Below are 27,266 nucleotides of genomic sequence, written 5' to 3'. Positions count from 1 at the left end.
GAAAATGCAGGCGCCCGGTTGTGTGAACTTGGCTTTTAGTTGCTTGATTATTTGGTCTCTTGGTCTTTTGTCTTCTCCCCATTTATATTGTTCTAAATCTGATTGCTTGGTCTGCCAACCGCTAGGCCACTCAGGAAGGGGTTGCTCTTGATTTCTGCTCTTGGCGCAGTAACTTTGCAATTGAGACAAACATGGAAAAAATACTGCGTCAGTTTTACTTGGTGATCAAAAAGAGGCAAGAAGTGAGCACTAAAACGGAAAGGGAAAGGTTTCGAGTACCAGGCATTATCCGGTACATATGTACTCAAGAAATAACAATAACGGTAATAATGTAGATTCATGCAGGATATTCATAGTTTTTACGGCATTAATCTGTACATATATAGCCCTACTACCCTACCCTAGTGTTTAGTCACAACACCGGCAGAATCAGCCTGCGCGCTGATCTTCTTCTTGTAGGCGTTGACGGTGCCGTCGAACTTGTGAACAGTACCGCCGTCGCAAACCCAGAGACTGGTGCAGACATTCTGCAACATGGTAACATCGTGGGAAACCATCACCACACCTCCCTCGAACAACCGGAGTGCATCAGACAGAGCATCCATACCCTCGATATCCAAGTGATTGGAAGGTTCGTCAAGAACAAGGATATGAGGATTGGTCAAGGACAAGCAAGCAAATGCAACACGAGATTTCTGACCTCCAGACAACAGTTCCATACGTTGGAGACCGGTTGTACCAGTGATACCAAACCTATAATATGGGAATTAGTCAATATGGTAGATGCGGGTGGTTTGGATAAACTTACGCTCCCAGGTGTCGTCGGTACTCCTCGTCAGTTTTACCGGGGTATGTCTTGGTCATGAAGCCAACTGCACTAGTAGTCATGTCCAAAGCATCGACGTGATGTTGGGCAAAGAATCCAATGCGCAGTCTCGAGTTTGTGGAAATGAGACCGCTTGTTGGCTCAAGCTGGTTGGTGAGTAGTTTCAGAACTGTGGTCTTACCAGCACCGTTAGGTCCGACAATTCCAATACGCGAATCAAGTTGAACATCGAGATCGACATCCCTGAGAAGAGGCTTGTCCTTGGTGTAGCCGAAGCAAACATCGGACATCTGGACAATGGGTGGTGAAAGCTTCTCGACTCCGGGGAATGCAAAGTGCACGGTGTACTCGGCCTCTGGAGCTTCGAGAACTGGCATGCGCTCAAGCTTCTTGATTCTCGACTGTGCCTCGGATGACTTCGCAGCGTTGTATCGGAACTTATCAATGAATGCTGATGGTGATCGTTAACACTGCCCCTATGACAAGATGGAGGGGGTGACAAACCTTGCAAGTGTGCTCTCTCGCCCATTTGCTTCTCGTATTCACGCTTAGCAGTCTTGCGGCGCTCCTCCTTGGTTGCATAGAAGGATTCTACAAGTTGTTAGAACCATTCATAGTCTTGAGATTGCGTGTAACTTACCGAAGTTAGCACCTCTGTAGTAGTCCAACCTCTCGGAGTGCTGGTGGATAATATCCGTGGCGACTTCGTTCAGGAAGGCACGATCGTGAGAAACCACAAGGACTGTGCTAGGGTATCCCTGAAGGTAATTGGAAAGGAAAGTAATTGACGGAACGTCCAACATGTTAGACGGTTCTGTGAAATGTCAGTAGGCTGCTTGTGGAATAAAGAGACCAGTGGTAAATACCGTCAAGCAAAAGCAAATCAGGCTCGCAGAATAGAGCTCGTGCGAGGGACAAACGCATTCTCCAACCTCCGGAGAAGGTCTTGGTGGCATACTGCTGGCGCTCTTGGGAGAAACCAAGACCAGCCAAGATACTGGCCGCACGAGATTCAGCCTTATCGGACTCCATTTCTGAAAGCTTTCCATAAATATCGCTCAGCGTGATGTCCAGGCCCTCTCGGTCCTCGTCAAGTCTAGCAGCATCCTTCGAAGTATCCGCCAATGAAGATCTTTCTTCTTCGATGGCTGCCAGTTGTTTCGAGATTTTCTATGGTCGTTAGTGAATATGCTGCTGTGATATCTTGCGAGTTGACTAACCGCTTGCTCCGAGAGAAGATGTTTCCGCCACACATCAGCATCCAACACTGCTTGCAAAGCTGGTGTATCGTCACCAGTAATCTATGGTAGAAAGTCAGTAAGAGAAAAAGCAACCGAGCTAAGATTTAAACATACCTCTTGCTCAACGTGAAGAATAGAAACGTGAGTCGGAATCGGGATTTCTCTGCGACTCAGAGCACGCAAAAGTGTAGATTTACCGATACCATTCTGACCAACAAGACCGTAACGACGACCATAAGCGAGTGTGAAGGCAGCATCTGTAAGAATGCGCAGACCACTAATCGAGATATCAATGTTATCCAGCTTGATGTCCTTACTCTTGGCCTGGGAATCCGAGCCCAATTGAAGAGGGTTGACAGCCATGAAGAACTCCTCGTAGGACATAGCCTCATCAGGCTGGTTGAGCAGACGGGAAGCCTCGTAGGTAACGTTTTTCATGGACTTCTTGTCCTGCTTGGCGCGAATCTTGCGCTCGGCCTTCTCGAGCTTCTTCTTGTCGACCTTGGACTCCATCTTTCTAGCATTGGCAGATTCCAAGTCGACAGTGTTTCCAGTCAGCCCCAGTGTAGACGACATGTTCCGCTGTGCGCCGACACTGATGGTCTGTTCAAGCTTCCTGGCCTTGAAGGGCATTTGCCTCCGTTCCGGGTCGTCATCGGAAGAGCTCAGCGTGGTGATGAACCTCGTAACCAAGTTGCCGATCGCTTCGTAGTTTTGCGGGGAGAAATCTCCAGAAGCGGAGACTAGGAGCTCGGTCACGGATTGGGCGGCCTCTGTCAAGGGGGACTCGCCACTGGCATCGTCGACGTAGAGGTTTGCGGCATGGGTCAAGTAGCCCTGTCAAATAGTCAGCTTCAATAGACTCACAATCCTCCACCGCGCATATGTGCGGAGAGACGTACCACTGAGTATTCGGTGATGATTTGGTCGAGGCCAGGGATCTGGGATTGGAGTTCCGACTCCATCTTGCCAGGCTCGGTAGGGCGTGCGTCACGCCGAGATTCAGGAAACTTCGACGTCAAGAGTTTGTGGAGTTCTGGAATTGATGTCTCCATCGTTAATAGTGGCGGATTTTTGGATGTGGGTTATCGATAAGATCACATGACACAGGTGTTTATCGTTTTCAAGTCAAAGCTTCAATGTTGGAAATTCTGTCTTTTAGGATAGTGCAATGGATATTAAATGTCCACTAGAGTAATTTCTGTTCCTAACTGTAAATAAAACCAAAACAAACAGGAGGTGGCTAGGTGATTGTTCTTTCCCATATATTTGCGGCTACTATGCCAAAATGTAAGCGGCTTCTATAACTTCAACACGGAACTATATGACCATAGTTTTGCTTTCAATTAATTGACATTCAAATTAAGCTGTTGACAACCGCAAGTTAGATGAAATTGATACTGAAAGAAGTTAGCTAGCTGTATATCGCCAATCTCCGCATGAAGTTGTTGAAGACAAGACATCCATATACTAACTAGCAAGCGCGTATGGCATTGGAACACTATTCTCCTGATGCAGTCATCGATGCCTGGTTTTATTAGTATTGAGATTTTTCAGAAGGTATAGCCCTGGAGTGTGAGCCATTGGTATTATGTGAGGACATATCCATCTACTTGTACAAGAATAGTTGGCCGCTTATGCGGCCTTGTGTAGTCTTTGTTGGTAGTCTTTTTGGTAGATATTTTCTTCCTTATTGGCGTTGTAGCTAGAGAACAGGCGGGAAAAACGGCTTAAATGTGCAAAACGACTTTTCCATGGATCACCTTTGAAATATCTCCGAATCCCTCATAAAGCCACTCATGTGTACTCAGTATGGGATCCATACGACGAGGAAAGTTAGTCGTGAAATGCTTCAATGATTCCCGGGGAATCTGCTCAAATACAGAAAATTCGAATCCAAGCCATTGCGAAAGAGAGGTAGTGAGGTTGATTAACCTCGGTTCAGCAGGTTCCCAGTCAACTAGTTGATAGAGCGCAGATAGTCAAGTTTTGAATCACATGTTGGCGTTTGTGATATACTTGCCAACGGGAAACAAGCATCAGATCACCCGAATGTCACTCAGCCCCAATATTTGGAAAGTCCTTAGGCGGCAGACAAAGTACAGAGTAGACGTAGCATAATGATCGACCTCAGCTCCTACCGTCCCCCCGGTCATGGGTTGATAAGCAATACGAGGTTTTGCGTCGAGCATAAGCAAGACCCAAATCTGACCGTCTTGTCCAAAGATGTTTCAGCTACTCCATGCAGCTAATAGCAATAGACATAGACGGTGAAGTGAAAGATGTGGCCTGACCAGTATACTCTGCATCAACAACTGGACTCTGACGAAATTACCTAAATTAGATTATTTCTGCGGGCTGCAGGGTGTTTCATAGGCGGTTTCATGTTCGGAGAAGTTGCATAAGACCAGCAATAAGCAGTGAAATGAAACCCGACAAGCACGGAAGTACTGGTTAATTATGAACTGCCAAATGAAGTTATACAAGTTTGGAAGCTGGAAGCTGTTCAAAAACGTAATCTCCGCACTCATCACAAAAGTCGGAAATTGCAAAGCACGGGCTTGCAAAATCTGCCGAGACTCAACAAGGCCGAGAGCTTAGCGTCAGGGCCGAAATTGAATGGTATCTTTGTTTATTATGTGATTCTTTTTCAGGAATAGTCAAAAAATGGCTATTCGACCAGAACATTTCAAGGTCATCAAACAGTGCAGGGAATATCTTGTTCCGGTCTGCAGGTCACTGCAGCCGACACCGATATAACGGGTGACAGCAGGTGAGAGGTGAGAAGAGACATTTGAACACAAATTAAAGTATTGGTTCATAGTTACCTATGAACGATTGACACGGGACACATACTCCGTAGACCTAAGACGATCAAGGAACCTCTCTACGATGAACTCCGTACTCCATACGGAGTAGAAGTTCCATATATTGACCTTCCAAACTAGATGATTGGATATGCCGATCGCTATAACTTCGGGTCTTATGTAGGGATCGGCCTAAACTGACTTTTCAAGTAAAAGAATTATAAAAAATAAAAGAAATAAAAGAAATAAAGTGCTTGAAACACGAGGTGCTCTTCTTCCCCCACTCTTTGATACGCTATTGACGGTTAACTGCCAGCAAAAGCAAGAAGCATGAATTCGGAGTTAGCAATGTGGCTCACGACCCACTAGAGTTCCCTTTTCATTTACAGAGTGGGAAATAGTGGAAAAGAGTGGAGTATTTATGACGATGTCAACAAGAAACAATAGCACCCGGTACTATATCGGGTTAATTTGCACAAAATCGAACAGGTCAACTCTTGAAGCTAAGACTGTAACTAGTATCTTCGAACCGAATTCGGAATTCTTTGAATCACGTTCTTCAATATAACATTTAAAAGTACGGGGTACTTGCTGCTGGAGCCCTTACATTGAGCCTCCTCGCAATTCTTTTCGACCTGTCAATTCTTTGTCGGATGGTATTCCATTCTAGAAGCAAAGTCAAAGTCAGCCGAAGTTACTTGAAAGTGGATCTGGATAAGGAAAAAAAAGCCCAAAGTTGTACTCCGTACAGAGTATACGGAGTACGGAGTAAACTTAACTGATTTTACAGTGGATATAGGCCCAGATGAAGCCCAACTTGAGCATCCTTTAATCCGTTATTAATATAGTTGGACCATGGTTCACCATCGGAAAACAGAACACTTGCAGTTCATAGGAAACCAGTGGACACCGATCGGCCTGAGGGGCCTTTTCACGATCTCACGACTAACGATCCTAGTCAGGCTAGGGGGCCGAAGACGCGATCTCAGCCAGCCAAAACCAGATATGTGGGGAATTCTGGATCGCATGGCTTTTTTTGGGGCCTTTTGGCTTCCCCATTTCCCTGCTCTTTGGGCCCCTCGGCCACTCAGAAACGGACTTCTCCGGTTGCTTGAAAAGTTCTGGACTATGACGCCAATGCAAATGTGAGCCGCAAGGGATGTCTACTTGGCGCCTAATCCTCTTCTCGCCTGCATTCTGCATTTGCAATAACACCCGCAGGATCGTGCACAAAAGCTAGTACCGTTTCGTGCTGCCCTGTCGTAGAGGTGCAAATCGGGGTATTTCTCTCTCGGGATGACAATGCAAGACTATGAGTACCAGTTAGTGGGTTTGTTTTGATCAAAGCATAATCTTCCTAGGTTTTTCCCACCAATTTTGAATCTTTAAATGAATGCCAACTTCCTAGTACATCAATGTGCTAGCATAATTGACATAATATCAAATAAATCAAAAAAGGATCCAAGGAGGGGGAGTTATTGAAGTTGGCTCCTAGCGTGCGCAGGGCGGGAGCTGATAATCCCCGTGTGTTGTTGTTGATTTCCCCGGGTCACATCCACTTCATCTGGTGCTCTCCTTCTTTACTCGGCCTCCCAGGGGGTAGAGGCATATTATTTTTCTCGGACGGCTTTGCTCGGCGTTGCCCATTCACTCTTTTTTTTTTTCCTTCTTTTTTGGCTTTGTCTGGAACGTCAATCGCGGCCTAGGTGAGGCAACGCAGCACTTCTCCCTCACACCCGACCGCGCACTTCGCAATTCGCCATTCGCACTTCCTATCTACCTCATCATCACTTGTCTCGATACTCTTTCGTATTTTGCATCCATCTGGAATGTCATTCACGGAGCTTGTCAACCTGGAGCTGATCGTCGGGGTGTTTGACATCCTTCGCGGCGTCCTCTGAGCATGGATCACATATCAACTGTAAGCCCCTCCCCAATATCAAATTGCAGAACGAGACCCGGAATTGCTTGCACAACGGCGGTCTGGTCGCTTCGGAATTTCCACTGACTGGCGCTTCTAGCTCTGTGCATTAAGCACTGTCGGAATAGCTCCTGCCGGCCTTGCGCTCGGTCGCGCAGAACGGACTCAAAGGCCTGGCCTCTTTCGGCGGAAGACTCTCGCTCAAGATATCCCCGAGCCGCTCCCTAACAACACCGAACAGAAGGCAGATGTCGCCCGGCCCAAGACCGCTATCCCATCTCGAAGTCCGGCCGCCGAGTGGCTTGCCGCAAAGGAAGAGGAAATCTCTCAGGGAAGCCAAGGATCCGATCTGCGAAAAGCGCCCTTGTCATTCAGCGGTGCAAGACGCCGCCGTCGGGGTCAAACCCTCACAAATCCACCTCTGCAAATTCCCGAACATGAGTCAACAGACTCATCGGTCAAAACACATATCCGGCGGCCATCCACCGGTTGGCTGCGACGGCTGTCGATGGCCTCGTTCCAGGCTGAAAGCCCGACCGTAAGTAGTCCAACGACACCCTCGTTCCATGGGTCAGAAAGTCCAATCTTTCCTCACTCGCCCGGTCAGCGAAGACCCCCGAACAAATTGGTTAAGCGTCCGAGCTCGCAGAATAAGCGCCTGAGCTCACAGCATAAGCGCCCGACCTCGCAGCACATAAATGCGTATCCTCTTACCATGAACCCCATCTGTGGACCGTCGCCGACTGCGCTGCGCAGGCCTGCTACTAGTCACCAGAGGTCGGAGTCGATGATCCTCCGGACTCCCTTGACACCTGATTTCGATGCATATTTTCCGAAGACTCCTGTCGAAGGTCCAGCGATCGAGGAATTCGAGCTCAATAAGCAGAAGCATTGGACGCAGTTCTTCGTCCCCAAGGCTGGCAAATTAGCAGAGAGATTTTCGCGCAGATTCTCGACCGCGACTGCCCCAAAGGTTCAAAGTGCACGCCAGGTTGCGTCTGACCAAGGCGCTCTTCCTGCGTTGGTTATGGCTAATGCGATCTCACCCACGACTGCTGCGCCCCGAGAAGACAGATCCGTACCTCATACCCCAATTGAATTCCGCAATCCGTTCCAAACCGCCCTCGCTGAGCCTACTGAGCCTACTGAGCCTACTGAGCCTACTGAGCCTGCTCCCAAGCAGCCAGTCGCTCCGGAACAGCAATCGGAGAAATCCCGCCATAAACAGTCATACTCGGTCAACGATGTTGAGCCGAAAATCGTCATGGCAAACACAGTCACCGCGCATGGGACACCGATTATGGGACTCGTTCGCGGCGGCTCTCTGAAGCGAGTGAAGGGGAGGACATTCTCAGTCCCTCCTTCCGAAGTCTCAGCGGAACCAAATATTGTCGCTATTCCGAGCTCCCCGGAGCCCGAGCCGCGGCGCAACATTACTGATCCCAACGTGTTTCGCCCTCCGTATCCCATTTCGCAGCCTGGTTGGGCTGATTCGGCTTTGGAAAGACGGTCTCAAGTTGGTCCCCGATCGGTATCGCAGGACTATAACGTTGGCTTGGGATCTCGAAGCGGTTCACGTCAAATGACCTCGGATGCGGTCGCCCTGTCGGCCTGGCAGCAGGCATCTCGTCCTGGTGGTCAAGCTTACGGTTCTCTTCGTCGCCGTCCCAAGGGATTTTCGATTTCAGGTTCCGATCCGGCTTCCACCATCATTGGTTCTGATGACACGCGGGTGTTCACCTCGTGCGATGGATATGAGACGGATGGGGTGTCGGATTATTGGGACTCTGTCCGCACACGTGAGACCAATCGCAGTGGACTGAAGGGGCTGCGGATTGAGACGATGTTCGACAAAGCAGGTACGAGCTTGGTGAATGAAGAAGCCACGACCTTGGAGTCTCTCCTCCCGCGGGGTTCCTTCGCCGCTCGGTCTTTGGACAAGGATCCCCAATTATTCACAGATCCGCTTCTGTCTTCCCCTCCTTTGGTTCAAACATCCATGGTTGGAAATCCTTTCGTGTGTGACGACGATGCTCTCAGCATGATTGGATCCCTTCCGGGCGATGATCGTGATTGTTTTCCATCTTCTTTGACCCATTCATTGGCCAAATTTGCTGAGCAGCCCGAGTCGCCTGTTGGTGCAGCTAAGGATATGCCGGGATCGTTTATGGGCGAGTTGGATTCGGACATCAACAAAAAGACAAACATCTTTGACTGGTCTGAACAAACACACCCTAACCGTGAAACTTCGGACTCTGAGACGCGTCCCAGGACCATGCATGGGAAACAAGAGGGTGTTGTTGATAGAAACAGTCGGGCTGTTTGCCGGAAAGCACCATCCACCGTCCACCTTAGGAGCCAGAGTGTCCCAGTTGCCAGTGAACTTCCCATCAACGAATCGCGTCAAACTTCCGGCAAGTTCGGTACTTGGGGCTTGGGCAGTAAGGGTGTCAGTGAAGATTGGGATAGCGATTTTGACTTTGACGAGTCAGAGGACACACCTGTCGCCGAAAATAAACCACTTATTGAGCCTGATATCAATCGCCAGAGCATGACTGTTCCCAAAGCCATTCTGGAGCGTCAAGCAAGTCTTCGTGGGCAATTTGGACAGGTTCAAGAATTGACACTGCTGGTGGAGGAATTGAAACGTCTTCGGCATCAAGCAAATGTCCTAGGTGTTGTCAACGGACCGTCCAGTGAACTGTGGGCAGAAGCAGAGCAGATTGTAAACCTCGCTACCATTGACGATGAAGAGGAGCGTCGCTCGCCGCCAGGATCTCCACAATCTCTCACTTTCAGTTTCGATGAATCCGACGATGATGGTCTCAATGCGTCGTCAAAGCGAACCAGCGAGGTTTCATGGGACTTGCCCCGTGGTGAAAATGCCGCACCCACGTTGCCCCTCGCTCAGCTTGCAAAGGACTCCCCAAAGTCCAAATCTGTACTTGATATCCTTCAGGCCGGTCGTGATCAACAAAAGCCCGCTTCAGCTCTTGATGAGTTAGAATTATCATCACGTGCAAAGAAACTTCCGTTTGATACTTCCTCGTTGAAAAATTTGGTGGTTCGTGCAGGTGTGGTGACGCGTGCGTTGAAGGAAGTTATTCGCAAAGCAGACGGGGTAGCAACCAGCCCACAGGACTTCCAAGACCCGCCATTCCGACGCATTTTCGACAAACCATCTCACGATGATATTGCCAGCTTTGAGGCAGCGCTGGCTGACATGTCCTAATCAACTTTTTTCTTTCTTTTCATCACACCTCAATACTCACTCCCTCTCATTATCTTCCATCCGCCAACCACAACCCATGAGATGAACCGAAAAACACCTGAAGATCATTTGCATGGCCATCTTCTTCATCCTTACCTAATGTTTACTCCCTGCACGATCTCGGGGAATTCCGTCTATTTCTTTCACAATGCGATCTGACCCAAAACGCCATTACCTTTTTTTTCATTCTCGTGTACAACTCTACCCCAATGTACATTGCCAACAATACGGTTTTTCCTTTCCCTCCCTTTCATGTGTGCATCCCACACATACGAGTGCCCATGGGGCCCATGACTTTCTATTTTCTCTTCTGTCATCTTCCCATTCCTTTCGTCCATGTTTCATATTTGCGCAGCTCATATTTCCTAATTGCGCTGTACTAATCACGGAGGATTCCTTCCAAGGGGGATGATCTGTCCTCTGATGATGTTTTCAAACGAAGACCCCCATACCAGGCAAGATGAAAAGCAATGAACCCCATATGTGATGATTAACCCGGGGGCAAGCCCTGAAGGGCAATTCTATGAACTTGTCACCCTGTGTCTAAGTCTAATACAGAAATGAACCCAAATTCTAATCTTCATATTATCCAACTTAACGGAAACAACCTTAACGTTCGTAGTGCATACACGAAGATTGCGTCTCGTCCCGGGCAAAGGTCCTAGGTATTATTAATTTTCTGGTGAGCCCAATGGCTTTCAAATGTGGTTCAGGGGATATATCCTCATGTCCAGAAGTGGAGATTTGCTTCCTAGAATAGTTGAACTCTCCACAGCCCAACTTCAACCTCTATATATATTTGACTTTCGATATATCGGGAACTAAGTCTTTCTTCTGGAAAAATATTAATTAGGTTCAATGCTAGAAATTAATGTACAAGACCAGAAATTTGATTGAAGAATCCTCGTTTTGCTTAACAGTTGGGGTCGATATATATATCCAGAGGTACAACATAAACAAGCACTGACATCATTATGAGAATTTGCTCTAAGGACGCAGCCGTTGCCATTCCTTTGTAATAGATAAATTAAGGTATTTGACTAGCTCCGAAGTTGTTTAGGCTTCATTGGCATAAATATATCTGATGAGTGCAATGTTCAATAGAGGCGTTTTGTGGCTGTACAAGTCCTCCGTAGCGCGTCACCACGACAAGCCAAGACATTTTATTACACATCTTCCACGAGTATTTGAAAGCCTGCGCTTTTACTCGGCGTAATTTGGGTTATCGACTATCAATGCTGTTACGGATTATTCCTTATGCCTACCTAGATATGTACGGTTTCCCTTGAGAGAAATGGACCTAACAACCCAGCTCAAGGAGTAGATAAAAATAAACAGCTAACAAACCAGTGAGATAGGGTAGAGAAATAGAAGACATATCCCACAGAATACATCGGAGGCTGGCGGTTTAATATGTGCCAAGAGGTGTACGATTAGGGTAAGATGTAGTATAGTTAATCCGAATATTATCCGGGGAAGCTGGAAATGAGGGGGGCCACACCGGCGTCTCATCTTGAGGGAATCAGAAATTACAGCCCCAAATTCGCCCTGTATTGAATCTATTGTTCAATTGATCTCTTTACGATGGACAGAGTACTCCATCCACTGGAAAGCTTTATTATGCCCAGTCTATTTTGTTATCCTAAAGATTAAGCATTAGCCAATGTGAAGAGTCTGGACTTGGCATAGCCTTGAAGCGTCCACGGGTACTCATACTCCGTACGAAGTACTCCGTATAGAAGGAAGAAATAAGGGAAAAAAAAAAGAAGGAAAGAAATGAAATGAAAACCGAGAAAAACCCCTTGTGGCCCTTACATGGGAGATACAGAATACGCAAGTTGGACATTTAGTGTATGTAATTAACAAGATACAGTCACTCTTATATCCACTGGGGCACTGCCAACTCAGGGGCAGCCGCTCAACGATTGGCTGATAAGAGAGCGGGTTCCTGACGCTACCGTAGGGTGGTCCCATCAAGAGGTCCTGGAGGTGTCTTACCCTCGCCTTGCTTGGTGCATTTTGGTGCATTTTGGTGCATTGAGAGTATCAACAAATAGATTAAATAGGTGAAAGATTTGGAGATCGGAATAAGCAAGTAATGAAAACCGAGACAAAAAAACAATAACAGTAGAAATTCAGGGAGTTCGTTCTAAATAAAGACTCAGGGGGTGAGATGCGGAGATAGAGTACCTGTACAATACAAAAGTCTCTGTATAATATTGGCGCTAGTCCACTATTCTAGAACTCACTCTCTTCTCTCTTTCTCCTCTTTTCTTCCTCTCTCATTATCCATTCATTCTCTTTTGGCTGCTGGCCGCCGCTCTTTTTCAAGGACCTAGTCCTATACACTCCTTTACATTGCTTATTACATTGCTTATTACACTCTTTCTTCTCAGATATTTGTGATTTTCTGAATTGTGTGACCCGAATTTAAATGACGAGCATCAATCTCGAGCGGCTATCGCCATTTTAAACGTGTTGACCGGTCTTCACGTTCCAGACAAGTCGGGTCTATCCCTATAGACCAGACTACATCGACTATGCCTCATGCACATCACGCCGGCTTGGTGATGCGAAATCACGTTCGTCGGGATGTCATCCCTCCACATCGGTTGCCATTCTTGGTCCCCAGTGCCTCCTCTATAGCCACCAAGCTTCCATCCCTCGTGGCAAGATCCGAATCAACTGCGGCGATTACGGGAGAAAAGCCCACCAGCAATCTGACAACGACGGTCTTACCTGTCGTGCTCGGTGCAGGTCTTCCCATTTTGTGTGCTATTATCGTTCTCGTTATGCTTCACCGGAGACATGTCAAGAAACTTCTGCGGGAAGATGCAATGGACAAACATAAATCTCTCGATTTTGGAATGGATACAGTGGGGCCTGCAACCAGGAGGAAAGGCCCTGGAATGCCCCCAATGTCAGAACCAGCCCATACCAAAGGATTGTCTCTTGATGTCGGTCCATATCTGATGCCTCCGAACCTGAAAGGTTCCCCGGAGTCTCTGCGCTCCATGTCAATAGATGATGACAAATACCGTCCGGCCACTGCCTCCATTCGGTCGTACCCCAGGGGTTCCCGATTGGGAGGTGCCGATGACGGCAATTCAGGTCTTCTGCAGAATGCACAGAGGATGTCTCGTTCATCTCCGCCGCTGTACTCCTCCCCCATCGAATCTCATGGACGCACTTCTCCGAACCAGCACAATGACTACCTTGGGCAAGTTCCCGGGGTGACACATCCACCTGCCGCACACCAACCTGGCATGGCTATTGGAAGTCCCAATGCCAACAGGATTCCCTCACCAGAGCCCCTGCCCCATCTGGATTCCTCTTCGGGCCTAAACTTCGGATTGGATGATACATACGGCAACACATATAACAACCAGCACGAAGAGCGCCTGAACTTCCCGCTGCCTGAGCCTTCACAGTCACGAGACTTGAGCCATGACCAGGCTCCTGCATCACAGCTTCCTCGTATTTCCCTGCCGGCCAGCGATGTTACCAGTAGTGACTATGGCGATGACCGCAAGTCGCAATACATTCTCCCTGCGGTCAACATCCATGGCACAGAAGACGTACAGCAACATAATGCCCCAAGCCACGATAACAAGCATCCAGAACTCCCAGAGGAACCTCAAAATCTGGATGCGGCATATGATAACCGCCGCGATACCCGCCGGATGACTCTCGGATTGCGCCCGTTGCCCCCAGAAGACCCCGCCGACAACCCAGAACAGCGTGCCAATCGGATTCGATCCTTCTACAAGGAGTACTTCGATGAAAGCAAGACCGGCCAGGAGCCCACATACTACGAGGACTTCGGTCCCGAGTTCTATGAGGGTGGTGGTAATGCAGCTGGTTTCATCTATGACCCAGCCACCGGCGAATATTATGACGCCACCCATGGTGCTGCTCCATTCGCTGAGCCGATCACCCGTCGCGCGATGACACCGCCGCCCCGCGCACCTCCACGCTTCCAGGGAGCCGCTCGCCACATGGCCACCAACTCTGCTGGCCACAACGGCATGCCCGGCCCACGCGCCTTCTCATCTGCCTCCGGCCGTATGCCCGGCCCACGCGGTCCTAAGAAACCGATCCCACCTCCCTCCCCGCTGCATGTCCTACCTACTCCTCACATGTTGACGGATGACTCCCTCATGACTGCCATGGACTTTGCCCCGGCACATGGATTCAGGGACCGCCGCGCGGGTCGCCCCGAGACACCCACCGGTGGCATGCGCCCCTACGTCCCTGGTGTGCGTGCCCACACGCCACTGGTCTCTGCCTTTGATGAGCTCGCCGTGATGCCCAGCCCTCACGCCCTGCGCAAGTCTGGCACGTTCACCAACCTGGACTTTGTGCCCCCGCCCCGGTTCAAGAACGAGGGCGGTACCGGCAGCGACGCGGGTAGTATCCGCAGTGCTCGGACTGTCGTCTCTGCTAACCACCAGAATAATATCCGCATGGGCAACTACCGTGTCAGTCGTCTGCCGGCCGAGGCGGTCGGCACTAAGGACGACATGATGGCCAGTCTGCGTCCAAAGTGGGATATGAACAACGCATAAGGAAGTGGGCTTGCCGCTTTCCAATGTCATGACTTTGTTGTTTTGGTACCTTGTAAAAGAGCACGTGATGATCTGATTTTTTTTTTGTTTCTCATCTGGGACCCCCGGTGCTTGAGCTTTTGGGGGCGATGGTCGTCACCCCTTTTTATATTCATTACTCTGTTCTCCTTTTTTTGTCTGGAAATCTGCCATCAATGGCGTAAATAGATGATGGTTGGATTCTTTTCCGTGATCATTTTGAAATTTCATTTCTTCTGCTCGGTCTCTGGGCTGTATATATTTGTTCTCTGGATTGTAGAAGATAGTACTCTGTGGTTCTAGAACATCTAGATCTTCTAAAATTTGGAGTATACTACGAGCCTGCTTTGTAGATTTGTAGACACTCCACAATTAGGCGTTCGGCTACGTACGACGGGAAGTTGGCGGCCTAGGCAGACATCGGCCCGTTGACCCAACAGTCAGGGGCAAGATGAGAGAGATCGCAACAAGTTTAATATGGATATGCTAATGGGCTAGACGCAGGAAACAAGATTATTCATGCCGATCGTATTTTTTTAATTACAGACATACTCCATACAGAAATTATGTATAACATTGTTTACTACGACAAAAACCGTTGAAGAAGTGGGGAAGACGTGGCAACTGAGTACACACTGCATCATCGACTTTTATACGGAGTACAACACACGAAGCAAGTGGAATAGTACTCCGTATAAGAGAATATACATCGTCACCTTTGGAATTCAGCCTTGGCGCTTCCTTACTTCAGGGCTAACACCCACGGGTACTCTCAGCTCGGTTCTCTGTTTTTTTTTTTTTTTTTTTTTTCGGTACCGAATAATAAATACATACAATATGTAGTAACATTAAATATTCAATGTTGGGATCAATTGATGGATTATTCTCGGAGAAATATTTTGTCGGACTTTTTAGAGCATTAGAGAGCATTAGAGAGTATCATAGAGTATTAGAGAGTATAATAGAGTATTAGAGTGTCCCTTAGCCATATGGTCAGGGCCGGATCAAGGGATTACCAGAAACAGCATCATGTTTGTTGCAGCGGGGGATGCAACTGCAACTCAAGCGTAGCATAAATTAGTGTGCTTTTTACTACTTACACAAGTCAATTTAAATGTTACTATGTAGTTATAAGCAGAATATATGCAAAAAATCAATGTATCTATTAATACAACTAGGAATGCGGATACGCCGCAATCGTAAGAAATCTCCACTTCCCACTTCAATCTCACTCTCCCACACATTTCTCTCCTCCCATGGCTGCTAGATTCGGCCTCGAGAGATCGTGAGTATTCGTTGTTCTCTCGTTTCCATCCTTCTTCATTTTCCTTTATCCTATTTTTTTCTATTTTTTTTCTATTCTGATCGGTTCCTGAGATATCGCCGATTTTCCCCTGAGACTCCGACCATAAACCCCGTCCCTCCTTACGCGTTCAAATCGCAGTCTCTCGTTAAATCAGTCTATTAACTCGGATTCGAAATTGTGACCATCCAGTCTCATTCAGCCCGAAATTATTTCCGCACCCGGAAGTGTCCCTAATCTCTCAAAACTCGCCGAACGGTCTCCCGGTTCAGGATCGCTTCGATCCTAACATCCACCACCTGCAAACTCACCAGACATCACCTATTCTTGACCGACATTGACCAATATTGCTATTGAGATGTCGTCGAATCCAGCATCCAAAGGCGCTGCCGCTGCCGCGGCAGCTATCGGTTCTAGCGCCGCGGAAACTGCTGCACAGACTTCGGCGTCTCCTGAGACCACCAGTCAAACATCTGCCGCCCAACCCTCCACCTCTTCAACGGAAACGACCTCTTCATCTACGCCTGCTCCCACCACGTCGAGTAAAAGTGAACCAACTACCTCCAGTACCACTACGAGCAGTACTAGTAGCACGACAACGAGCGCTACCAAGTCGACCCCCGAGCCTACGTCTACTTCGTCCACTTCCACTTCGTCCACTTCTTCTTCGACTTCTTCCACTTCTTCCACTACAACCGCCCCGTCCACCACTTCAAGTGCCGAGAAGACAACATTTACATCGACACAGGGAACTACCGTAGTTGTTATCACGTCCACCCAAACGTCGGCTAACACCGGTGCCACGTCCATCACCTCTTCTAGCGCAACCGATTCGGCCGCGCTCGCAACCTCCACCACAGCAGCAGGCTCCGGCGGTCTTTCTCCTAGCGGCACAATCGCCGTCGCAGTCGTTGTCCCGGTTGTCGCAGTGGCATTGATCGTCTTGGCGCTGCTCTTCTTCTGGCGTAAGCGCAAGGCGAACAAGGCGGCCGAGGAGGAGCGCCGCAAGGAAGTGGAGGAGTACGGATTCAACCCAAACAATGACCCAACACTTCCCGGTGTTGGAGGCGTTGTAGTCCCCAAGGACAACGAATCCTCCGGCTACCGCGGCTGGGGAACCACCTCTGCCGGCCGCAAGGCGTCCACCAACCTCTCCGGTGGAATAGGTGGCCTGGCCATGTCGGAAGGAAGCAGCCCCGGTTATCACCACGGCGCAACACCCAGCGAAGGCACCGTTCAATATTCTGATGGCGCACGGCCTGACTCTGGCGAGATTGTTGAACCCATCGGCGTTCTGGGCGCCGCCCCAGTGGCTGCGAACAACCGCAACGGCGACATCCACCGTGGCCCCTCCAATGCATCCTCCGCTTACTCCGCAGCCAACCGTTCAGACGCATCGGAGGAAAGTCACATGTCCGCTGTCCACCCCGCAGCTGGCTACTACGGTGAGAACCCGTACTACGGCGACATCAACACGCACGGCGCATACGGCGGCGAGGACTACCAACCTGTAATCCGTGATGTCCAGGCGCGCCGTAATACCCGCATCGAGAATCCCGGTGTATATCCACGACAGGGGAATGCCGGTATTGCGCAGAACTTCTGATGGCCTGACTGATTCGGATTTCCTCCAATAATCTTTGATCTCCAAAAGCTCGCCATTCCATTTCCATTTCCATTTCCATTTCCGTTTTTTTTTTGTGTTTTTTTTTGATCTTGCACAATACCACACGCTCATTCTATCTCGACCACCGCCGACTTCATTCGTTTATTTCGGGTCTCTCATGTTCCAATTCCCGGCGCGATGGACCTTCACTTCATGTCTCTATTGTCCTCTACACCTTTATTTTCTTTCTCTCTCTCTCTCTCTCTTCGCCCCCTTAATCGGCCTGTCGAGCTTTGATTTGGTTTGGTCATCTCTGTTTGATATATCCCGCGCATCTGGTCTCAGCTGCATAGTTTGTTTTCGCCTTTTCTTTTTACACACCTCGTTTATGTCTGTGTTGGTTGTTTTTTTTAATTGTTCATGTCTACATGGAATTGTAAGGAGCTCCGTCTTGTACATTTCCTGCTGAGTGTGGAGTTTTCCATGCGTCTGGACATACTCGAGATTTGCAATGATGCCTCGGGTGTCTTGGATTTACTCCCAGTTCCCTTGTTGAAGTCTTTGTATCTGGTATACTGAAATGAAAGGTTTACATTGAATGATTTTCGTCTACCTAGCATACCTAGATATGTGATGGGAGGTATAGTTCCGCGGAGAAGGTCGGCAGAATCATCGAAGATATAGCCTTAGAAACGGAAGAATAATATACTAACTGTTACTAAAGTATACTAAAACATACTAAGACATACTAAATAGGTACTATACATATGTACTCTGGCTGAATATATTAAAAGTAAAATTATGTACGGAATAAAAGTCGGTACGTTTCCGCTGCAGTGGCTACCAGTAAGTTAACAACGTGCGTCCGCCGTTCACGGTGATTGGCGATGGATGATTCACGCAGCTCCCCACTCCCCGGCTTAATTGCACCTCGCAGCTTTTCCCTTCTCTGATTCGAAGTATAGAGAAACCCTCCTAACATTCGTACCTGGTCCCTGTACATGTCCACATGTGTCTCTCGAGTTTTTGCCCCGCTATCCCTATCGCCTCTATCTCTATCACCGCTTCTATCGGTTGAACTTCCCTTCTGCTCTTAGCATCTAACCCTTGACTTGATATACTGGGAACCATCTCAACGCAACGTCACACATTTTATCTACTTGTGTCACTCCGTCGTTTACCTGTCCCACTATTATCCTTCCCCACTGTGATAGCGCATTAACCGCCCCCTCTTGCCCCCGAAGCCTACCAGGTTTGGTTCCGTCCCAAACGTGTCCTTGTCATCCCACCCTGTCTCTTCCTTTTTTTCCTCCCCCTCCCCCATTGATACCCTTGCGCCCTACCTCGCACAGTCAGCTCAGCTCCCATTCTCATAGCTTTCAGCTCCGTTTTGTTGAGCTTGCGCTACTGTTGCGACCTCGGTCTCCAGAGCTCGGGAGAGCTAAAGCTCTCTCCGAGAGTGTGCAAACATGTACGTATGCCCTGCAGCTCCTGCTACCGGCTGATCCATTACTCGAGCTGCTACTGATATGCCCTGACTTGATAGGAAGTTCGGCAAACAGATCCAGCGCAGGCAGCTAGATCTTCCTGAATATGCCGCCAGCTTTGTTAACTACAAGGCGCTGAAGAAGGTTGGTTTTAACGTCCGACCGCTTGCGAGGGAATATGGGCATGGCTAATTCCTTCACAGCTGATCAAGCAACTCAGCGCCACCCCGACTATTCCGGCGCAGAGAACAGCCGAGGAAATTGCGAGAGCTAATGCGGACCCCCAAGGCGCTTTGCGCGCTAATAAGGAAGTGTTCTTCTTCCGCTTGGTAGGTTATCGGAACAATTTCCTACATATCGGAAGGTGGTTATACTTACCATGATGTATAGGAACGAGAAATTGAGAAAGTCAACACTTTCTACCTCCAGAAAGAATCAGAGGTATGGCAATTTATCCAGTGCACAGTCATAACGCTATCCGGAAACTCATCAGATTGCTTTAGTTTTCTCTGCGCCTAAGGACGTTGGTCGACAAGAAGCGGGTAACTCAGTCCCGAGCCATCTCAAATTCTAAAGCACCATCGAATTTTGCTGCTATGTTTGAAGGCTTCCAACAATTCGATGGCGACCTGAACAAACTGCAGCAATTCGTTGAGATTAACGAGACTGCTATGTCCAAAATCCTCAAGAAATGGGATAAAACCTCCAAGTCTCGCATGAAGGAGCTGTATCTGCATCGGGCTGTCGAAGTGCAACCATGCTTCAATCGTGAAGTTCTTCGAGACCTTGCGGACAGAGCTACTACCGCACGACTGGAATTGGAGGCCTGGGCCGAGGGCGAGAACATTCAATATGACGCCTCACGTCCATTGGAACGCACCGCACCCTTGGGTTCGGAAGAGGATGACATGGACAACCAGATATTGCAGTCAGCCTCCACTGGCAATCTGCAAAACCTACGTGAATGGCTGGCCAGGTTGCAGCAGTTGCCGGACGCCCGTGATCGTGCCACCCGTACATTCCTGACCGCTATCAATGGGTTCTCGGATGAAGTGCTCGCTTTGCTATTGGAGAGTCAATTGGTTGACATACACGCCGAGGATGACATCAACGAACGAAACTGTCTTCACGAAGCCGCCATCTCGGGCCGATTATTTGTCTTCCACGCAGGTCTCCAGGCAGGCGTTGATTTTGCCCGCGCTGATGTCTATGGTCGAATCCCTCTTCACTATGCGTGCATGCACGGCCGCGTGGATATGGTGCGACATCTGCTCGCAGCGGGCCCCCAAACCGTCGACATGATGGACCATGACAATTTTACCCCTTTAATCCACAGCATTGTAAAGGGCCACCTGGCATGCGCCGAGCAGGTTTTGTGTAGCAATGCCCGCGTCGACCCGGAGCCCGAGTCGCCCCCTTCGAAGGGAATGGACTATCGTCCCTTGAAGGGCCCAGATCATATTCCTTTGAACCTCGCCTGTCAACACGGCTCTCTCCCTATCGCGAAGATGCTTCTTGAGCGAAATGCGAAGTTGCTGCCGGATGCAGAGGGTCTCTACCCCCAGCATATGGTTGCACGCGCCTCGCAATCGCCAGAGCTACTATTACTGCTGAAGGAGCACGGTGCTGATCTCGACCAGAAGGACAAGCTTTACCAGTGGACTCCGCTGTTCCACGCAGCCAGCGAAGGCTGCGTCCCCTGTTTACGCACCCTCCTCGAGTGCGGTGTTGATGCCCAGGTCCCAGATGAAAAGGGCCTCTCCTCTATGTACTATGCTGCCTGGGAAGGGCATCTGGAGTGCATGCTCCTCCTATGGGCCCAGCCCTCCCGTAGAAAGCCTGCAATGGGACCGCTTGACATTCTTAATGGCGTGCGAATGCAAGAACCCGGCCCGATGGGCGACCCGATGTCCGTGGTCACCAGCGTCTCTGAATTGGAAATGGCCGATGGCATCCCGGACCTTGAGTTGCCTCCCCCAATTATTCCTCTCCGCCGCTATGGTCACAATTTCCTCGACAAGAAAGTATTTGTGCAGCTTCTGTTCGATCAAGGAGATGCCGGGTCTATCGCCTTTGATCAGGCGGGCCGCCATCCTGCTGCTCGCATGACCATCTCTTCCAAGCTGTCAGATCTCATTCCTCGTACTGTCATGCTACCCATCCAGGAAGAGACACGCACAATATCGTTCCACGTGGATAACTTGGACACCTTTGCTGTGGACTTCGAGATCTTCCCTACCTTTGGCTCAAAGGTGATTGCAAAGAGTGTGGCCCTGCCAGACATCTTCCGCGCCGAGTCATCCAGCACTGGCTCAGGCTGTCTACCTCTATTCGACCCCCGGCTCCGTACAATCGGCCAGCTGCGCTTCAACTTCCAAGTGATCAAGCCATACCACGGCGATCCCCTGGAGATCACACACTTTGCTACATATTGGAAGGCTACTAGTGCTCTTGACTCAGAGCACAATGGACTGGTGACTGGTTCCAGTTTGTCGGGAGATTATGTTCAGCTCTTTGTACAACTGACGCGGGATCGCGTCGCAGTCCTTTACCCGCAATTTATGATTAACCACCACGGAGTCGATATCCCAGTGTCTCATTTGACGTATGCCCAGTTTCAGGCCATTGGCGCAGACCGCGGTGCCAACCACACCCAGATCCTCCAGTTCTTGGAAACAGAAGCGACGAATGACATGCCGCAGACTCATCGACTTCTGGCGGCGTCGTTCTTGCCATTACGCGATGTCTTGCGCCAACTCCCTATTGACTTGAGTATCAATATCTCCCCCCTCTACCCATCTCCCGCGGAGGAGAAGAAGCTCAACATGACTTCTTTGGCGGATGTCAACAGCTTTGCCGATGTTATCCTGACCGATGTCTTCGATCATGCCCGTGTGGCCCGTGACAAGAACCCGGAGTTCATGCGTTCCGTGGTGTTCACCTCTTATAACCCGAACATCTGCAGTGCTCTCAACTGGAAGCAACCCAACTGTGAGTCTCCTTGAAATACAGTCCAACTCGTGCGTGATACTAATTCTATGACTAGATCCTGTTCTTCTTTGCAACGATCTTGGTCAAATTCGTGACCTGGCTGGGAACGTTGACTCGATGCCCCATGTCAATAGCAGTGGCCGGGCCTCAATGTCGATCAAGGAGTCTGCTCGTATTGCCCAGAGCAACAACTTCATGGGCCTGATCTGCAGATCTAGCCTTTTGGTATGTTTGATCCTATTTTCGCGCTGTCTCTCTTCTCTATTTTAGTTTGCCTGCTGACCACCGTGTAGAATGTCGTTCCCGCGCTCGTCGAAACTATCAAGGAGCTCGGCCTTGTGCTTGTAGCCGACACCTCTGATGAGGTCAGTCAGTCGGATCGATTCGAGGAGCTCCCCGCCACCGATACCATGGGCGTTGCCGAATGGGCATACCGCATGCCCGACGGTGTCAATGGTGTGATGAGAGCCAACGGAATTCTGAGATTTAACGATATGATCGATATGTGATCCGATTCACTCTCGCTTTCCTTTGGGAACACACACCCTTTACATACGTCGCAATTTAATTTCCACAACGAAGATTACGAGCTTTAGTAGCCTTTTCCACGCCATATTTGCTTTATTTTCATGTTCTCTATTTTGCTCTTGGCTAGTTATTTCAAACAGCAGAGATAGTCCCTAGCGTGCGACGTTCTCTTTATTGCTTTCTATCCTTTGTTCATTTCCTATCTCATCTTGGGCGCTGGAGATGGAGCTGGGCTTGTCTGGGTTTGGCTGTTGTCGATTACATGTAGATCGTCTGGAGAGAGGAGAAGGCAAAAATTTTTCTTTTGCCGTATTAGAGAGCTGAATGGCTAATAATGTACAATGGTCCGAATCCCAAGTCCTGTATCTCCCGCTATGCTATATAATCACATCACCTTCACGTACTCTTGGGCTTTCTCTTCCCAATATCCCACCCCCATCCACGCAGCGTCTTCACAACCTTTGGCGTCACCGCCGCTGTCAACGGCACTCGAATAAACACAAAGCTCTTGTGGATGGCATAAGCGAAAACCAATTGCGTCCAGATACCTGCAAAAAGAAACCACCAATCAGAACCTCAATCTCCTCAAAAAACCAACAGAGCAGAAAACTTACTAGCTTCTTCCTGATTCCGCTCCTCGGCCTGGGCAAGTTGCCCCTGCCCATCCTCCGCCTCAGAACCCTTAGTCTGCGGCCACACAGTGTTGAGCTTATCCTTAACAAACCCAACAACAACATGTTCATAGTATCCAATGCGCTCAACACCAAGTAATCGCACAGCCGCAAAACAGAATGGGAAATCCAGCGCCGACAGTGTAAGATACACTCCCAACGCAGCCCATCCATACTCTCGCGATAGCTTCTTCAGCCGCTGCGATAGCGACGCCTTCTCCGAAGCTCCGGCTCCGGCTCCAGCCCCAGACCCGGATCCCTTAGCGCCGCCGCCGCCAGCAGACCCAGAATTGAACCGGCGCTGCTTGGGCTGGAACGAGTTCGGTACTGGCCGGGTGCGCGTCGAGAAGCGCGCTGTGGTAAGGCCTCGCCGTGTTGCTTGTGGTCCCGGGGCGAAGAATGTGCTGCGGCGTGCGAGGGATTGGCGGGCCGTGGGGTGGAGGTATGAGGCTAAGCTTGGGGTTGATTTGAGGATCTCGCTAGGGCGCGAGATCCATTTTGTGAGGAGGGTTGGGCGAAGGGACATGGTAGGTTGGCTTCTCTTTCCCTGTGGTTCTTGATTGAGGGGGTTGTGTGATTTATTGAGCGAATTGGTGTTGAGTCTGGAGAGAACATGGAATGCTGTATTTTTTTTGGCTTCTCTCGGCGTTTTCGGCTTCCGGTCCGATCGGGCTTGCGGCTGTGTATGCCGGAGATAGGGATTAATGCGGGTTCTATTGCGTGTTGGCGTGGAAGGGAATGGTATATGCTAGATGAAGTGTTTGGATGACGTCTATTGCTTTTTGATATTATTTGAACAAGAACCCACTCTCATCTATCCCTAAACGCGTAAGAACATGCCAGCTTGAATTTGTATACTTCGGGGGCGTGCATATGCGCTGACTAAGCCCAACACCAAAAACTTCCCGAGTTCTCAGCCACGACGAGCACCCCAATTCCCCTCCCAATATCAAACCCACCATGTCGCCGCGCTTAGGAGGGCTTCTTCAGCTCTCACCCGTATGGGGTGCCCCATTGATCACGCCCCGGATCCCCGTGCGCTCGTTCGGAATCCGATCTCTCAACCCCCCCAAACCGAGTCGTTTCAATATCGGCCCCGGGCTGCCAGTCCTCGAGTCGACGTCGACAGCGGCTCTCCGCCGCAAAGCCAATTCCCTCCCGCTCCGCACTGGCGCTATCGGTATCAAGAAGGGCATGACTGCTATCTACGATCCCGAGTCTGGAAAGCGCATCCCCTGCACTGTCCTCCAGTTGGATCGTGTTGAAGTTATCTCCCACAAGACTCGCGAGAGACACGGTTACTATGCTGTGCAGGTTGGTGCTGGTTGGAAACATCCGAATAATGTGAACAAGTCGATGCTTGGACATTTCTCGGTCAATGGGCTCTCGCCTAAGCGCCATATCTTTGAGTTCCGCGTTAAGGACGAGGCGGGCCTTATCCCTGTTGGTCAGAGCATTGAGGCGGGTTGGTTCCAGGAGGGCCAGTTTGTTGATGCTCGCTCCAATACTAAGGGTAAGGGCTTTGCTGGTGTCATGAAGAGACACGGTTTCCATGGTCAGGATCGCAGTCACGGTGTTAGTTTGACGCATCGTTCGATGGGTTCTTCTGGTCCTGGTCAGGGTGGTGGTTCCCGTGTTTACCCCGGAAAGAAGATGGCTGGAAACATGGGAAATAATCAGAACACTGTTCAGAACTTGAAGATTCTCAAGGTGGATTCTGAGAATGGTATTGTGGTTGTCAGCGGTATGTGATTCGATCTCGAGCTGCTCTGAGCCTTTTCCGAATTCTCTGCTAACATATATTCTTTGCTTCAGGTGCCGTCAGTGGCCCCAAGGGCTGTGTTGTGAGAATCCAGGATGCGATCAAGAAGCCATGGCCGGAAGTGCCACAGGCAGAGGCGGCGGAACCTGCCACGGAAACCGCTACTGCTTAATTGGAGATTTCTTTTCTTAGTTCTGACCATGTACTATTACACCATACGCGCGATATTGTTTGACTTGAGCGGCGTTTGTATATGATACAAAAAATGATATCCTTCTTCCTTTTTCTCTTAGCCATTGAGAAAAAAAAGCAATGGCTTCGCCATGTTGATAACGCAACAAATGGTCCCATAAAGAATGACCCCAAACGCCCGAGCCAATGCACTTCTATATCTGTACACTCTCCCCCAATATTCAGTTCTTCCGGAAGGGATCGCTATCATTGTCGAGCAATTGAACAACCGTTCCATCCTCGGTCTCCAGACTCCATTCCTCGGTACGGAACTAGAAGAGAAGAAAGGAAGTCAGCAACCATCACAGAACACACTATAAACCAAATAAAGCACAGCCATCCTCGCAGGCATAGTTTACGGCTACACAGCGCCAAGTCTAGCCGTCCTCGCAGTAACAGTCCACAGCGGTATGCAGCCAGCAACAGCCGTCATTAGCGCTATACAGCTGTGGACTGTGGCTGCGAAGACGGCTGGACTTGTCTGGTAGCCGGTGCTAGTGACCGATCTAGGGGCTGGGTATATGATGATGTAGATCAAAAACTCACATAGCTCATACGATCCGGCCGAATGCTTCGGAACTTCATCTTGCCCTGGGACTTCGTCCCCTTAACCCAGAACGAGATATTAATGCGACCATGCAATTGATTCATCTCGCCACTGATCCACGGAATCTGCTGCGCGAAGTAGATCTCATCGCCCAGGATCTCGCGAGCCCGCGGTGACGTCCGTAGCGCATACAGCGTGCTGTTCACGATGCTCGACGACGACTTCTGGTAATTGAAGATTCCAAGCATGCCTGCTCCCGTCGCGATAATGAAAATCGGGAGTGTGAGAAGCCACTTCCGAGTTGGGTTCGGGTTCGGTAGCTCGCGGTCCGCACGTCGTTCTAGCAGTGGTCCTGCGTTAGGACCTGGGGCAGCTATCATTGTGCGTCGACTGGCTATGTTGGGTCGGGCGTGTTGCCGGGCGAGCGCGGCGCGCCGCGTGAATACTCGGGAGAAGACCATGCTGTGTTTGGGGGGTTTATTTGGTGTTTTGCCGGGCTGGTGGTTGTATTGGGGGGGGAGAGGTTGCGGAAGAAAAGAGTGTCAAACAAGACAAACAACTTTGACCTTTCGACGTCACTGCACCACCAACGGCTGAGCATACAACGCTTTTGTTTTGGTTTTGAGATTTGAGAAATGGCTGCGGTGAGATTGCGAAATGCGTTTCGATACCCAGAGGAATCAGAGGGCGAGCGAGAGGAGTTGGACGAAGAGCAACAAGAACGGATCATCGAGCAGTTGCAGAGCCAGAATGATGCTCGCAACGCCCAATACAGTGTACATATCTTTCTTTCCTTTATAATCGAGGATCAATGCTAAATATGTTTCTAGATTATTTTTACTGCACTTCCACTGCTTGCTGCTACAGTATTTGTGCCTTCGGTGCTGTCAGCTTCCAGTCAGGCTGAACGATTGTTCTCGCTTCTCAGCCTAGTCTCGTTGTTGACAACGGCCTATATCATGAAATGCTCTCCTCTCCAGCCTGATCGCAAAGGCAAGAAGCCTATGACGTTCCACACTGAACGTATTGCTCGCCTTCATGCGGCTCTGGTACCTGGCACCAGTACAGTTTGCTTGTTGTTGGCTGTGGTCTATTTTTATACAGGATCATCTTATGGGGTCCAACCAGTCCTATACTTGACTCCTGGAGGTAAGTTCTCTTCTTTTCGGCTGGGAGATACTGAGTCTGACCATGTACAGTCATGCTCGCAGTGATTCTACTTGCTCAAAGGGTCATGCTCTCTGTTGACCTCGCTTCCCTCAAGGATCTACAGTACGAGTACAAAGGTGCCTAGCCAACAGTAATTCACGAATTCAACTTGATTTCAACTTGAATACATATGTTCATTATTAAAGTAGTACAGCCAGATTTTTGTTAAACCATGGTGTCGCAGAAGAGATAAACCCTTCGGGGAATCACAAATCATACATCCGATTTCCTTAATCAAACACCCTTTCGCAAATATTCAATGCTTGCCGTAATCCGTAG

At 49.4% G+C, this 27,266-nt stretch overlaps 9 protein-coding genes across 9 annotated transcripts; 6 read left to right on the top strand and 3 right to left on the bottom strand.

Moving 5' to 3' along the window:
* Positions 1–401: 401 nt before the first annotated feature.
* N7471_010982 (putative AAA family ATPase GCN20) lies at positions 402–3,122 on the bottom strand (the record flags this gene model as incomplete). The annotated part of the gene is made up of 8 exons (XM_057283701.1): positions 402–753; positions 809–1,277; positions 1,331–1,417; positions 1,467–1,640; positions 1,693–1,996; positions 2,047–2,127; positions 2,182–2,904; positions 2,970–3,122. 8 exons carry the CDS (start codon positions 3,120–3,122, stop codon positions 402–404), a joined length of 2,343 nt encoding a protein of 780 aa, XP_057129967.1.
* Positions 3,123–6,777: 3,655 nt separating this feature from the next.
* N7471_010981 (uncharacterized protein) lies at positions 6,778–10,027 on the top strand (the record flags this gene model as incomplete). The annotated part of the gene is made up of 2 exons (XM_057283700.1): positions 6,778–6,795; positions 6,896–10,027. The coding sequence occupies 2 exons, from the start codon at positions 6,778–6,780 to the stop codon at positions 10,025–10,027; spliced, it is 3,150 nt and encodes a 1,049-aa protein (XP_057129966.1).
* Positions 10,028–12,606: 2,579 nt separating this feature from the next.
* On the top strand, positions 12,607–14,634 carry N7471_010980 (uncharacterized protein; the record flags this gene model as incomplete). Its single annotated transcript, XM_057283699.1, has 1 exon — positions 12,607–14,634. One exon carries the CDS (start codon positions 12,607–12,609, stop codon positions 14,632–14,634), a length of 2,028 nt encoding a protein of 675 aa, XP_057129965.1.
* Positions 14,635–16,313: 1,679 nt separating this feature from the next.
* N7471_010979 (uncharacterized protein) lies at positions 16,314–17,561 on the top strand (the record flags this gene model as incomplete). The annotated part of the gene is made up of 1 exon (XM_057283698.1): positions 16,314–17,561. The coding sequence occupies one exon, from the start codon at positions 16,314–16,316 to the stop codon at positions 17,559–17,561; it is 1,248 nt and encodes a 415-aa protein (XP_057129964.1).
* Positions 17,562–18,914: 1,353 nt separating this feature from the next.
* On the top strand, positions 18,915–22,881 carry phoC (uncharacterized protein; the record flags this gene model as incomplete). The annotated part of the gene is made up of 7 exons (XM_057283697.1): positions 18,915–19,036; positions 19,108–19,192; positions 19,252–19,377; positions 19,439–19,489; positions 19,552–22,039; positions 22,095–22,264; positions 22,333–22,881. Coding segments are annotated over 7 exons (3,258 nt in total), but the record flags the coding sequence as incomplete, so codon positions are not given.
* Positions 22,882–22,963: 82 nt separating this feature from the next.
* Positions 22,964–23,764, bottom strand: N7471_010977 (FAM210 family protein; the record flags this gene model as incomplete). The annotated part of the gene is made up of 2 exons (XM_057283696.1): positions 22,964–23,115; positions 23,182–23,764. 2 exons carry the CDS (start codon positions 23,762–23,764, stop codon positions 22,964–22,966), a joined length of 735 nt encoding a protein of 244 aa, XP_057129962.1.
* A 434-nt stretch (positions 23,765–24,198) lies between these two features.
* Positions 24,199–25,172, top strand: N7471_010976 (mitochondrial 54S ribosomal protein uL3m; the record flags this gene model as incomplete). The annotated part of the gene is made up of 2 exons (XM_057283695.1): positions 24,199–24,982; positions 25,054–25,172. 2 exons carry the CDS (start codon positions 24,199–24,201, stop codon positions 25,170–25,172), a joined length of 903 nt encoding a protein of 300 aa, XP_057129961.1.
* A 241-nt stretch (positions 25,173–25,413) lies between these two features.
* On the bottom strand, positions 25,414–26,239 carry N7471_010975 (cytochrome c oxidase assembly factor 1 family protein; the record flags this gene model as incomplete). Its single annotated transcript, XM_057283694.1, has 2 exons — positions 25,414–25,503; positions 25,778–26,239. The coding sequence occupies 2 exons, from the start codon at positions 26,237–26,239 to the stop codon at positions 25,414–25,416; spliced, it is 552 nt and encodes a 183-aa protein (XP_057129960.1).
* A 174-nt stretch (positions 26,240–26,413) lies between these two features.
* On the top strand, positions 26,414–27,072 carry N7471_010974 (uncharacterized protein; the record flags this gene model as incomplete). The annotated part of the gene is made up of 3 exons (XM_057283693.1): positions 26,414–26,554; positions 26,609–26,927; positions 26,978–27,072. 3 exons carry the CDS (start codon positions 26,414–26,416, stop codon positions 27,070–27,072), a joined length of 555 nt encoding a protein of 184 aa, XP_057129959.1.
* Between the last annotated feature and the right edge of the window lie 194 nt (positions 27,073–27,266).

The sequence above is a fragment of the Penicillium samsonianum genome (assembly GCF_028829775.1).
Source record: "Penicillium samsonianum strain IBT 33392 chromosome Unknown utg000007l_segment0_segment0, whole genome shotgun sequence".
Classification (NCBI taxonomy): Eukaryota; Fungi; Ascomycota; class Eurotiomycetes; order Eurotiales; family Aspergillaceae; genus Penicillium; species Penicillium samsonianum.
The sequence above is the reverse complement of the archived record's forward strand: the minus strand, read 5'-3'. Positions and strand labels throughout refer to the sequence as shown.